Below are 15,000 nucleotides of genomic sequence, written 5' to 3'. Positions count from 1 at the left end.
AGAGAGAGAGAGAGAGAGAGAGAGAGAGAGAGAGAGGAGTGAAATATAGAGTAAAGAGTAGACCGAGGATGAGATGGAGTGGAGAGGTATATGAGAGAGGGGATGTGTGAGTTGAGGGGAGGGCAGCGTAATGGCAGAGGAGAGGGCGGCATGGAGGCGATTTGTCTGTGGCCACCCTTTACGGGAATAAGGCGTCTGGCTATAGATAGAATAGGTAGATAATACAAATCCGACGAATTTCTAAAGAACATTTTTATAAGTAGCTCTAAAGTAAACTCCTATAAAGTAATTGTAATAAAAAGAGATAAAGAAAAGATAAAGAGATAAATTAAATATATAAATGAAATACTGACAACAAAGTAATAATAACGTTAGTTCAGCAAATAAATTACTGACCAAACCTTCAGTGATTTTCTCCCTTTGATTATTCAGGCAAAGTGTTGTTCATGCAGATTGGCAGCACATTACCTATGCATGCTGAGTCTCTCTCTCTCTCTCTCTCTCTCTCTCTCTCTCTCTCTCTCTCTCTCTCTCTCTCTCTCTCTCTTCACTTTACTGATATGTGAATATGAGACTGTGAGATTAATGCTGAGAGAGTAGCTAGCTCTCTCTTCCTATTTCTGTCTCCCTTGTCTCCTCTCTCTCTCTCTCTCTCTCTCTTTCTCTCTCTCTCTCTTGTAATATTAAGCCCGGACCACCTAAAAGGAATACAATCGTCTGTGTGGTCCACAGATCTTATTTAAGCTGTTTTGGCAATTTTTAACACCTTTTCCTAACCGATTTATTCCATGCATGGCACTCATGATTCTCATATTTGCTGCAATCCATATTAAAACGAGGTAAAAAAGCATGCCAGCAAATATTAAAAGCGCAATATGCAAAATAAATCTCTAAGGAAGAGGTGCTAGGAGTCCTCCCTATAATCTACCCCTCTCCTTTTATCCCCAGGGGAGATCGAGAGCTTCCACCGAAACTGCGCCACCAACGACACCATCATGACCAACACGTGCGAGACCTACACCACCCGGGTCCTCATCCGCCGGGTCTGCTCCTGTGACTTCTCCTACTGCAACTCAGCCTCTAGTCTACGGTGGACGGGGCTACTAGTGGCGGTATCTCTAGCGGCGGTCCTCTGTCTGGGGTCTACCTGAGTCCCCCTGATGTTAACTTCTCCATTTTCCTTTTCATTATCTCTCTTTTTTTTTTTTTTTTTTTTTTTTTTAAGCTGTGACTATCCTTTTTCTTTCCCTCCTTCTTCATGTGTTTTCCTGTTTCTCTTTTCCGTTTTTTTTTTCTCTCCTTCTTGGTCTTTTTCCTCCCTAGAGGTAGTTCCATCTGGGATATACACGAGTCACTCCCTAATGTAACTTCCTCACTTGTATTTTAGCCTCTCGTTTTCTCTAAGCCTTTCCTGTTTCTCTTTTTCTTTACGACTTCTTTCTTTCTTTCTTCCCCTGGCATCTCTCTCTCTCTGTATAAGAGAACTTAATCTTTCCAAAACCCTTCTGAAAAAGACTGCCCGCCCAAGTATTTGGGAACTAGAAGTAGAGAGAGGAATTGGGAAGGAAAATAGAGAAAAAAATAAAGAAAGGTATTGGGAAGGAAAATAAACAGGAACTGGCAAGGAAAAATAAAGAATGGAACAAGGAAAAATAGATACACTGGGAGGGAAAAATAGAGAGAAAAAGCGAGGAATTGGGAAGGAATAATAAAGGGAGGAACTGGGAAGCTTTACAATTGCAACTATGGAAGAGAGAAAGAGAGAGAGAGAGAGTTAGTGAAGTGAGCCAAGAAGAGATGATATTTGAGATGAGATGAGCCAAGTTAGCCTTGTGAGAAGAGATTTGATATGAGTGAAGAATGCCTTACAACAACTGAAAAAATGTATCAGAGAGAAGTGAGCCGAGGTGAGAAGAGATCTGAGATGAGCTGAGAAAAGTGAGATCGTCTGTTGGTTAGAATTCAAGGTCAACGCAAAAATCTGGAAAATTTGGATATTTGGAAGCATTACAACTACTGGAGCTGTGAAGTAGAGAGCAGAAGTGAGCTGCAGTGAGACGAGATGTAGGCTGAGAAAAGTGGGATCGTTTGTGAACTAAAATTATAGAAGAATGTCAAACTGTGGAAAGATGAAGACCAGATTATTGGATAAAAAAGGTGAAATGAACTGAATTGAAAGGAGAATGGAGATATGCTGAGGAAAGTTAAGTTAGACGAGCTTAGTAATTAGAGCATAGAAGGAACTGAAATACTGGAATGTTAGAAAACGTGAGAGTTAACCAGTGAGTTAGCTGAGTGAAGAAATTGATATAAGATAGCCTGTGAAAAAGAGAGAGAAAAAAGGAGCATTGAAATCTAAAGTCTTGGAACCATAGATGAAGTTTCAGTTGAAATAAATTGAGTAAGTAATGTTCAATATAGTTGAAAAATCCGAAAGAATATGAAATTGAATATCTAAAAGCCGATGAGTGAATTAATGCGAGATGTATCCTATTTTAGAGTGAAAAAGAATATACCATAAAGTTTGGAAATATGACAGCTTATGAGTAAAATGATATATGCAGAGTCTGAAAACTGGAAAAAAAAAAGAAAAAACGAAAGTAATTGGAACTAGGCAAATCAATGTGTAAATTTAAATGTATTACTCAGTAAGAAAAAAAGAACAATATCAAATCAGGAAGCTCTGTACGTTAATGGCTGGAAACACTGAGCATAGAGTGAGCTGAGATGAAATAAAGCTTGGCGTGAGATGAGTAAAATGAGATGAGAGAGCTAATTGATGTGAGAAATGCTTGTGAGTTTGAGAGAAAGGAAAATCTGAAAATACAGAGGCACAGAGAGTGAGGGATGAAGTTAGCTGGGATGAGTAAGGTAAAGTGAGAAGTTGAAAATGAATGAAGATGAGTGAAGTAACATGAAGTTCCAGGTTTGAAAGAATAGTAAGTAATACGAAGAGACTGAAGCATGAGATGGGTAGTTTAAGACGAAGAGGGTGAAGTGAGGGGAAGTTTAAAGATGAGTGAATAAAAGGAGAGAAGGGTAGGGAAGTGGAAAGAAGTTCTGAGATGAAGTGTCTATAGGCTGAATGAGGTGAAATGAAGTGTACAGAAGTGAGGTGACGGGAGACTGGGCTTGAGATGTAGTGACAGGAAGCTAAGGGAAGTGATATGAAGTGAATAAAAAAAATATAAAGTGAAATAAAGTGTAATAAAGTGAGGTGAGGGGAGGAAAGGCTTGAGGCGAGGTGTATAAAGTGAAAGGATGTTAGGGAAGCGAAATTATATTAGCAATTCCCCCCCACCACCACCAAAAAAAAAAAAAAAAGGAAAAAAACAACACGAGTAAAAATTTGTGAAGAAAATAAGTGTCAGCAAAAATTAGGAATAATTGAAGTGAGGGAAGAGACATGACAGGAGTGAAGTGAGATTGATACCCCTTCACCCCGATGCCCTGTATATTCTTGCTGTCTCCAGACTGTTTTATTCAACTCTTCTATACTCCTTTCCCCCTAACCTGACTTCAAAAATTGCCGTCCTTCCATCTTGAATCCTGAGATGTGGATTAGAATACCACTAGAATATGATGCTAGGCACGAAGAAGAGCTATAGAAAGGATGTAGAGCCGTAGAACCGTCCTAGTCTCTAAAATATCTTGCTAGCCACGAAGAAGCGCAATGGAATGGATACAGGTCCGTAACACTATTTTCCTACCACCTACTCATGTAAAGTAAATTAAAAACATATACCTGAGGTGAATTAAGGAGTTGAATACAGTATATTGTTCCTTTCACTATTTCTGAAAAACTGCAATAAATTTCCTCCTTGGCTCAAAACCGTCTGAAGGTAGCGAGAGAGAGAGAGAGAGAGAGAGAGAGAATTCGGGCGTCCATTGAGAACTGGAGAACGATTATTTTTTTCATTTCAGTCTTGCCATTTCCAGAAGCTTTTATACATCCTTACCCTTTTTTCCACCGTAGGGGTAAGGTAGAGTAAATAAACCCCTTCAGTACGAGAGGCCTTTTTTCCAGAACTGAAAAAATCGTCTGGAGGCAGCAAGAAAGATAAAAAAAACTACTTTGTAATGAGAGGTAAAAAAAAAAAAAAATCTCTGAGTAGCAGGTTATAGATGGATGGACAGGGACCTAAGATTTGTAACTGTAGGATGATAAGCTTGGAAATATTCAGTTACTCGTTCTCTTTGTAGTTCCTGTATAACTAGTCTTAGTTATGGCAGGAAATTTATTGCACGTCTGTGAATGCATGTAACGAATTCAGATGTTTGACAGGAAAATATTTGTGCTAGAAAAAAGGAAAGAAAAGAAAAAAATGAAAAAGGAAAGAATTATAGTGTGTTGGGCTGCTGCTCTCCAGAATTATTAGGTAGGGTTACTTGACTTGGACTTTACTGAAAATCTTTTTCAGTATTTCTGGCACATGTGGAGTGTATTCACCTTTTTACGGCTGCTTACACGATCAGTATTGAAGTAAGGTGTTGAATCGTTGCCACTGATGATTGTTTGAAATCTGGGTCATTCTGATTTAATGGGGTAGTTAGAGGGGTGAGTAATTTGACAAGACCATCTACTACAGAGTGTCACTTCAGCACTAAAAAAAAAAAAAAAAAAAATCAAGAAAACAGCACCACTTGGAAACACCACTGTGATATCTGATTGTGTTGGGGAAGCTAACAACCATTTCTCTTTGACTGGGATAGTCAGAGGGATAAGTATTTCGACAACACCATTAATGCAGACAGTCACTTCAGCACCACAGCTAAGAAAAAAAGTGTCATTCTTCAAGACATCACTTTGAAACAAGCTTTAAAGCAACATTGTGGTTTGAAATACAACTGTTCGAATCAACACCATGCTTCGAAGCACCACACTTCAAAACAGCACCACGCTCTAAACCAACACATAATTTCAATGCAACACCACACTTTAAAGCAATGTCACACTTCAAAGCAACGCCACACTTCGAAACAACACCTCATTTCAAAACTGATCATGTAAGCCAGTCTTTTGCTTCATGAGTTTGAGTGCCATAAGGGGTTGTTAGAGGCCCAGGTTCGTGTCCTTTCACCGTTACGAAAAATGGGAGAAATGGAGTTCCCCCGAGCTAAGCCCTGTATTGGACTATATAGCCCCGCTAGGGTTACAGGAGCGAGCTACCACTCCCGGCACGGCAGCCCGGGCGAGGCTCGAACTCGCAATCCCCCGATTACGAGTCCGGCGCGCTACCACTGTGCTACCGCGCCCCCTTTCACCGTTACGAGAGTGAGGTAGATATTTCCTTTTATACTGTCCCATTTACTAGTGGGTTACGATGATGAATATATATTTTCCCATTTATAAGAGGGTTAGATTGATGATGTTCATGATGATATATTGTCCCATTTATTTGTGGGTTAGGATGCTGATGATGATGTTCATGATAATATATTGTCCCATTTATTTGTGGGTGAGGATGCTGATGATGATTATGACTGTTGTTAAGAGTGGTTTTTATCTCTTGAGGTTGCTTTACAGAATGCCTTTTAAAGTACTGTGTTCAGTCAGAAGAAGGACGTATTGCTGGAAGATAGATGATCAAAGTATCGACAAAAGACAACTCGTAATCTGATACTCCACACAAACTGAACCACTACTCATTCTTGAGCATATTATTCCGGCGACTTAAATATTTTGGCATGTCCACATGATTCACGTATGCTTGAACAACTTAAATTTGACGGCGGGGGGAGGGAGCATCCTTTGAGACACTATAAGCTGAAACAACACTTCAAATCAACATAATGCTTCATAACATCATAAGGTTTTAAAACACTGTGCTTCAAAATAACAGAATGCTTTGAATCAACACCAAGCCTCACAACAACACCTGACTTTGCAACAGTGTAATGCTTTAAAACACTTCAATACACGATGCTTCAGAACATAATAACTTCAAAAAAACTGTATGTCGTAAGCCATTAAAACCATGTAATTTTAAAACAACACCCTGTAATGCTGTATAATGCTTCAGTACATCATTGTGCTTCGAAATTACTGTATGTCGTAAGCCATTCAGAACAATGTAACTTTAAAACAACATACCCAGTTATGCTTTGGAACATCACTGCTTTGAAACTGCATCAGGTAAGCCATGAAAACAACATAACTTCAAGACAACACAACCAGTACTGTTTCAGAACATCACTTCGCTTCAAAACTGGGTCAGGTAAGCCATCAAAACAATATAACATTAAAACAACACACCAAGTAGTGCTTCAAAAATTCTGTGCTTCAAAACTATACCAGGTAAGCCCTGAACAACACAACTTCAAAACAAGCCCGGTAATCCTAAAAAATTGTGTTTGGAAACTATATATTGTAAGTTAGCCTCTTTCTTTTCTTTTTTTTTTCTTTTTTTCGCCCACTCACCATTTTGGCACACCACTCCTCATGTGGGAAGCCGTCCACTTAACTCATTCAGTACTACAACGTACTTCATTCTTGCTGACAACAGACGATTTTGTTCAGCTTGGGATGGGACCTCTAGTTTAATGAGAGGGGTTAATATTAGTTGTACTCATTTTACTCTAACCTGGCTTAAATTTGCCAACTTCCTATCTTGTTTGTTGAGTCTTAACACCAGCACTGGAGTAGGATGATAGTCATGGAGAAATGCTACGGGGATTACAGTATGTAGAGTTGTATTATTGTTTATGTCTAACTGATCTATATGTGAAAATTACAAGAAAATCTGGGCCAGGTTAATGTGAAAGAGGTATAGCTGTGAACGACATTGCTCCTAACACCTAACCCATCAACACCTCCTTCATTAGAGACCAAGCTGAAGGAAATCGTCTGACAGCAGGAGTGAACTTCATATGTCCTGGTATTGAAGGGTTGAATTTTACTTTCCAGCACAAAGAACCTCACAGCGGATGCCCGGCGTGAGGTTAGCCCCTTCACCCCGAGAACGTCTTTTATTCTTGCTACCCTACACTTTTTCTTTTTTTTCTTTTAGGGTAGATGTCAGGTCATATAGGCAATATTTAACCCCTGCAGTTCGAATGACAGTGCTAATGAAGGCCGTATGGCAGATCAAAAATCATCGGTGCACACTTGGCGCGAAACAATTTGACAACACAGACGATAACTGCAGGAAAATGCTGTATGATTATTTACCACGCTGATACACCTTCGTTCACAAGGTTGACACACAGCACCTGTACAGATTTCGAGCCATTATAACTATACGCATAATCAGATGATAATGGATTAATTTTCTTGAGAAGTCACAACCTATATTGATCTTTTTTTTTAAATTCATCGTATTCTTCGTGTGAGATTTTTTTTTTTTCATTACATACACCCTTTGTTAAATAATGGACTTTTAATGGGCGGTGGCTGAATCGGTAGAGAGGCGGCCTGCGGTCCTAATGGACCCAGGATCGAATCCCGGCTGGGGCAGGGAACAGTTTAAGGATTTGAATTTCCTAAAAGGAGACTTGCCTGATCTACCAGATGACCCGCCGACATGTCGTAAAATACCCCCGCTAATACCAATACACCAATCCTGTATGAGACAGCCCTAGCATGTATTCAATATGGATGGTGGGTGTTAGCGCCGAAGTGGTGACATGAGGAGGTGTAGGAGGACTACTGGGCCTTGGGATAGGTCACTGCCTCCGAGAAATAGGCCATGAAGCCTTTGCCCAGAGTCGGAAACATTAAAAAAAAAAAAAAAAAAAAACTCATAATCCCCACAGCTCCTGGTAATTTTGATAATCGCCTGACTATTGAGAATAAAATATGAAAGATGACGCAATAGTCAAGGGGTTGGGGCAGTGGTTCTTAGTCTGGGGGGTATAATAATAAACATAAGTTTTATTTGTTATTTTGGCTCGACAGAAGAGAATATGCGGTATGTATGTCCCTTCTATCAAAATTAATATCTTCTGATTACATTTCTAAGTCAAACAGCTTTATTGTTCATTACTGTTTGTGGGGATCTGGGCGAGAGGGGAATAAAACTGAAGGAGCCACTACGAATCTGATAAATGTCCAGTGGGGGTAATAGTAGTAATAGTAATGACAGTGAAGATAGTAATAAAAGTAGTAATAATAGTAATAATAGTAGTCATACTATTAGGAACATTAATAGGGGAAGTAAATCTGTGAATTACAGGGGTGTGGGTTAGTGCTCAGCTAGTCATGCCATAGGTTATAATATTTTGTAGGGGAAAGCTGTGTTGTCCCAGACCCTGTGTGTGTGTGTGTGTGTGTGTGTGTGTGTGTGTGTGTGTGTGTGTGTGTGTGTGTGTGTGATAGAAAGAGATGATGTTAATGGAATGAGACGATGTTAATAGGATGATGTTAAGAGGAAGAGATGATGTTACCGGGTATGGGAGAGATAAAGTTTTTTTTAGTGATATGTAATCGCCTGGGGGTAACAAGACTATCATAGGAAAATGCGTCATCGCCGTGAAGAGATTAATGGTAAGAGCCGTGTTCTAAGTGGTTTTGGTCACTTAACACGTTTTCCATAGCGATTTATTCTAAGAAATACCCCTGAATATCGTCCTGTATAATATTGCCTCAAACTAAGTCGATATTAAAGAAATATTTAAAAAGAGATAACTAAAGAGATATTATGAGAGAGTTAATGAGATATTTAAAGAGATTGTAAAAGAGAATGCCAAGGTATAACAGACATAATAAATCGCTAAGGAAATTGTGCTGTGACGTCTCATGCGCTACCTAGACTGCGGCCCATTATGTTCCGCTGCGGGAGCCTCTTAAATACGACGGCGTAAGGTCGCATCCGCACCAGATGCTTGCGGGTGCGGGCGGGAGTTTGGCGTCACTGTTAACCATATATCGATGTAATTTGAAGGATTGTTATCTCTTAGACACGTTGATTTGAAAGCCATCGTATTTGTACAGGTATTAATTTTCTTAGAGAGACTTTCCTTTGAATTTTTTGCTTATCTTCCTGGTATGAAAAAAAAAAAAAAAAAATGAATAGTTTTGCTCACACATAAAAAAAAAATTTAGTTTTTCGCTCATTTTCCTAGCATTAAAGAAAACAGTCGAGTTTTTCGCTCATCCTCCTGTTTTAAAAAGAAATTAGAGTTTTTTGCTAATCTTACTGTGAAAAAGGGAAAATCTGAGAAATATTTTTTCCCCTAATCCTTCCATTATGAAAAAAAGGAAAATCGAAACTATCTCTAGGAAAGTGAATAAGCGTAAACCATTTAGGGTCTAGCCTCAATGGACGCGGGAGGGTACGGATGAGAATGTATAGGATTATAGTGATAAGATTTCCCGCCTGCACCCGCCCTCGCCCGACCACACCCACCTGCACCAGCAAACTTGTGGTGTGGACGCGGATTGCAGTGCTTAATGGGGAGATTTTTAGAACAGTACAGATTTGGATTTCATTTTTATTTATTTATTTATTTATTTCTGGTGCTTGAGAGGGACGCCTTCACGTGGTGGCCTCGCTAAAACAGGGTGGTGGAGCTGCTCCATCATACAAACATCCCTCAGTTCTTTTTCTGTCTTTCTGAGACTTGGATAGGTGACTGCAGAGTAACAAACTTCAGCCTGCAGTCCACCGGGTACACGTTCAGATGAGCATGGGGTTTACTACTACTACTACTACTACTACTACTTCTACTACTACTACTATTACTACTACTACTACTACTACTACTACTACTACTACTACTACTACTACTACTTCTTCTACTACTACTACTACTACTACTACTACTACTACTACTACTACTACTACTACTACCACCACCACCACCACCACCACCACCACCACCGCCACCAGCCCATTACTACTACTACTACCACCACCACCACCACCACCACCACCACCACCACCCCACTACTACTAATACTACTACTACCACCAATACCACCACTACTACCACCACAACCACCCCCACTACTACTGCTACTACTACCACCACCACCACAACTACTACTATTACCACAATCACCACCACCACCACCACCACTACTACTACTACTATAACTACTGCTGCTACTACCACCACTACTTTCACCACCACTACAAGTTTTAAGACACAGTTAATCTAAGATAACTAATCCTGTCTGGATACTGAGACAAAAACAGCGTCCTTCGTGCCAGACAAATGTAAACACGACACAAATATTCAAAAGGGCAGTAAGAATTCATTTTTGAGAAGTTTATTGAATGATAAAGTCATGATTTGATAAGACATAAATAAAATCGCCACTTTTAATTTATTATTTTTGTCGTGTTTAACTTTCTTCATAGACTGAAAACTCCAAAATCCATGAATGTTCTGTCCTGAAAATTCCTTTGCTTGGCGTGTCTTGTATATACTGTATATAGATAGATTTATCGTCGTCACTGCCATATCATATACCGTAATTTCGTTAGCTTCGTTGTCTGTCTATACCTCTTCCCTGCTATACTCCTTTCACACTAACATGGCCCAAAATTGCCATCTCTCCATCTTGGGTATTCAGTTTTAACATTAAATTAACAGTAGAATATTATAACTGGCCTAAGAATGCTCTCTCATTTGTGACAATATATTAATACTTATAATATGTCCTAAAATTGCTATCTCTCCATCTTGAATGCTTAAATGAAACAAATGATTAGCACTAGAGAAAGATGCTAATCACGAAGAAGTGCAATGGAGAGGGTGAAGAGCCATAGTATTACAATTATTATTATTATTATTATTATTATTATTATTATTATTATTGTTATTATACTATTATTTTTATTATTATTATTACTATAATTATTTGCCACTGACCTACGAGAAACAAGCCACAAAAGACAACAATTTGACCCAAGTTAAGGCGAAAAAACTATGCCATACTACTATATATGAGCTGATAAAATTTTCTTGTATCTATTCTAAAAAAAAAGGTCCATCAGAAAAAACAGGAAAAAAAAAAAACAATTTAACGACCAATTACGAAACAAGAGACAAAGGTGTACTATGCCTGCATCTAAATCGCTGGGGAAGAGGTGTTAGGGAGTCCTCCAAGCTCACGAGAATACTCTTTTAACACACCTACTTCACGTGAAGTTCATAACCACGATCGTTAGCTTAAGGCGAGAACAGTCCGCTTGTTCTTTACCTCCAAGTATTATTATTATTATTATTATTATTATTATTATTGTTATTATTATTATTAAGATTATTATTATTATTAAACCCCTTGTACACTGGGTCCTTGTTATTAGCCGCACTTTATTTTTTTGGTACCTTCTTCACCTCCAATATTATTTACTATAATAATTTTAATAATAATAATAATAATAATAATAATAATAATAATAATAATTATTATTATTATTATTATTATTATTATTATTAAGCACCTTTTTACACTGGGTCGTCGTTATTATTATTTTTTTACCGTTATATACACAGCTACATGAAAATTGCCAAAAAACTAAGCTCTTTTATTATATATACATTTTTTTTTTTTTCGATGACCATCCTATTATACAGGAAGATTGCTTATCAAAATTTTCAGTCAGTGTTTCCCCTTTGCCCTATTGATTTACCTTTAAAAATTTGGAACCTGAATAAAAATATGTTATTGTGGGTCTTCTTGTAGAAGAAAATTAGGACTGAAATGATTAACCCCGTTAATAACCCTTCTGTGGTTGACAGGCGTATTATTACTACTACTATTATTATTATCATCATCATTATTATTATAACTGGTATTATTTGTATTATTATACTTCGCTGCAACCCTATAATGCTGAATGGACACTCCTCACTAATAAATAGCACCAAATAATAATAATAATAATAATAATAATAATTATAATGTATTTTTACATACCCACGACCAATACCGAGGACTTCTTTATTAATACCACCACACCAGCGCCCACACCAGCAGTTACGCAGTGCTCTGACCTGTGCCATAAAATCAGTTCGTTCATTTTACTTTGCCATATATTTTAGTACAGGGGCGAAGTGGGTTGAGAGCACGCTAGCGCTTAGGAAAGGGCAAAAGGGCGGGAATATTGGAAAAGTAGATGATTTTTTTGTGAAATGTTTGAAAAGTAGATGATTTTTTGTGAAATTTTTGAAAAGTAGATGATTTTTTTTTATGGAATTATCAGAAAGTAGATTCATTTTTTAGATTTTCGAATAGTAGATGATTTTTTTGTGAAATATCCAGAAACTGGACTTTTTTAATGTTCAGAAAGTGGATTTTGTTTAATGCTGGGAAAGTAAATTATTTTTAAAGGAATGTTCGAGAAGTAGATATTTTCTTACGGAATGTTCGAAAAGTAGATTTTTTTTTTTTTTTTGAGAAATGTTTGGAAAGCACATAATTTCTTCAATGGAATATTTGGAGAGTGCTTAGTTTTTATTTCCACAATTGTAGATTGGGTTAACTCTGAATATAATATAGTACAAAATGATAAGCATAAATTCAGCTGGAAAAAAAAATAGGAAAACAAATGATTAAACTGTTTGGAAAGTGGATTTTTTTTTTTTATGTCCAAGTGCATTGATTGTGTTTATTTTGAGTACCAGTATATATATAATAGTATATAAATAATAAACAAATTTATTTTAACAAGAAAAGTTTAAATTTTGGGAAAGGTTAATTCTTTAAACGTCTACCTGATGAAATTGTTTTCACTTTGATAATGCTATAGTAATAATAAAATAATAGATGCAACCAGTATGTGGAAGTATGGTAAGGCAAGCATGTCCTGTTTAGGAAAATAAGTGGAAAGGTAGATGTGTTTTATGAGAGTGGAATATTATGTACAGTATGTCCATAAGCTGGAATGGTATTTTGTTTCAGGATACAGTAACAATAATATATAAATAAAATCAGCATACGGAAATAGCGAAGATGGTAAGGCTAACATTCTCAACTTAAAATACAGTAACTGATGGAAAGAGTCCCATGTTCAGAAACTGGATTATTAATAATGTCCACATTTAATATATAAAATAAAAACATATCCAGTTATGTGGCAGTAGGAAGGGGTGAAAAAAGATAGTAAAGTTTATTTCATATGTAACTTAGGGTGAAAAAAGTTAGTAAAGTGTATTTCATATGTAACTTAGGCAATAACTGAAAATACTGTGAAAAAATGGATTTTTAATTTTGTCCACGTGCGATTTACAAATCAATAAAAACAAATTCAGTATGTGGCAGCGTGGAGGGGTGAAGAGATTAATATATTTGGAAGTAGCTACAGTAAATTAAACCAAAAACATGAATTACTTACTGGGAATATAAAATGGATTAATAATTTTGTCCACGATCTATAAAAAAAAAAAAAAAAAATTGTGTGTGGCAATAGGGAGGGGCAAAAAGCTTGGTATATTAGAAAGGTACCGTAGCTAAATTAAACTCAGTAAATTAGTTACTGTACAAATACTCACTATACCTGTGAGTATGATTGTCCATCCATTTCAATAACCATAACAATGTGAGACAGGATACATGTTATAGAATTTCCTCCCCATGCCTAAATGCAGTGTCCTTTTTATGAGTAGTTTGTTTGTCGTTTTTAATTCTTTTAATATCATGGCTTTTTAAAAATTATTTTCCTGCTACCTTCAGGCGATTTTTTCGGCTTTGGAATTCTGGTTATAAAGGGGTTAATAGGAGTATTTTTTTTTTTTCTTTGATACAAATATTTTGGAGTAAAAAAAAAGTTGGAACACCAGAAATAAGACACAGAAAATAGACTGAAAGAATAAAGTCCACAAAAAATGACAAAAAATTGCCTATTAAAATTTTGTTGTTACCTATGAAGCTAAATTGCCAGTTTCCACCAATACAAAGGATCAGTTTAAGGACAGAGTGGTCTGTAATCATATTCTTATAACCCCTTCAGTGCCAGAGCTGTTTACTAGATATTGTCCAGCAGTAATAAGGATAAAGATATGGACAAGAAAAATGGTGTTAGGAAGGTTTAAGAATCACAGTTGTAGTTTTAGCTACGACACATGAGCTAGTGATGGTTATAACTGTGAAAGGATAGTGAAACCTGTGAAAGGGTGGTGAAAACTGATGAAAGGCTGATGAAAATTGAAAGACTGATGAAAACCGTGAAAAGGCTGGTGAAAACTGGAAGAATGGTGAAAACCGTGAAAAGACTGATGAAAGACGGGTGAAAATTGAAAGAATGGTGAAAACCGTGAAAGTACTGATGAAAGACTGGTGAAAATTGAAAGAATGGTGAAAACCGTGAAAAGACTGTTGAAAATTATGAAAAGTTGGTGAAAAACTGTGAAATGATAAGAAACAGTGAAAAGCTGGTGAAAAATGAGAAGGAATGGTGAAAACTGTGAAAGGATACTGAAAATCGTGACAAGAGAGCGAAAAACTGTGAAAGGATGGTGAGAACTGTGAAAGGTTGATGGTGTTACGATTTGGTGATAATCATGTGTGATATACGAGAAGCAGCCTGCTTCGCCCCCCCCTCTCACTATACTCTGTTCACTTTAACTTGGCTCAGAATTGCCATCTCTCCCCATCTGTGAAACGCTTAGCTGTAACAAGTGAATAGAATCCGGTTCTAGTCATGAAAAAGCGCTGCATAAAGCATGTAGGAGCCTGTGTAGAACTGTCTTATGCCATTGAGCTACAGCAAATGTTGCAAAATGTTGAAATATTTGGCCAAGTTAAGGTAAACGCACTGTATGTACAGTTTTGATAACACCCACACCATTTACATGATCCTCTTTTTAATACTGTGTCATACGTGAGAAATAGATTTTATATAAAGAAGACAGGTTTGTAATAGCTATAAAAGAGAGATGTACGTAAAAATTTATGTAGTATATTAAATAAAGATGATTATTCTCCCTTTCTCCCACCTCCCCTTGGTTACTTGGCCAAGGAATGATTTATATGTATCTCACCAAGTTTTTTTTTTCTTTTTTAGTTTGTCAATAAAATTTGACCGAATGTCATTATAGTGTATTTTTATC

At 37.0% G+C, this 15,000-nt stretch overlaps 1 protein-coding gene across 1 annotated transcript in view; it reads left to right on the top strand.

Annotated features, from left to right (window-relative positions):
• Nucleotides 1–1,151, top strand: part of LOC145418687 (uncharacterized) — an 11,891-nt gene extending 10,740 nt beyond the window's left edge. Inside the window, exon 3 of the mRNA XM_080287027.1 lies at nucleotides 949–1,151. Coding sequence (XP_080143153.1) covers nucleotides 949–1,151 — 203 coding nt within the window. The remainder of the gene's footprint in view (nucleotides 1–948) is intronic.
• Nucleotides 1,152–15,000: the final 13,849 nt, after the last annotated feature.

The sequence above is a fragment of the Coenobita brevimanus genome, chromosome 116 (assembly GCF_032717465.1).
Source record: "Coenobita brevimanus isolate Jiangsu-jjx chromosome 116, ASM3271746v2, whole genome shotgun sequence".
NCBI classification, from domain to species: Eukaryota; Metazoa; Arthropoda; class Malacostraca; order Decapoda; family Coenobitidae; genus Coenobita; species Coenobita brevimanus.
The sequence above is the reverse complement of the archived record's forward strand: the minus strand, read 5'-3'. Positions and strand labels throughout refer to the sequence as shown.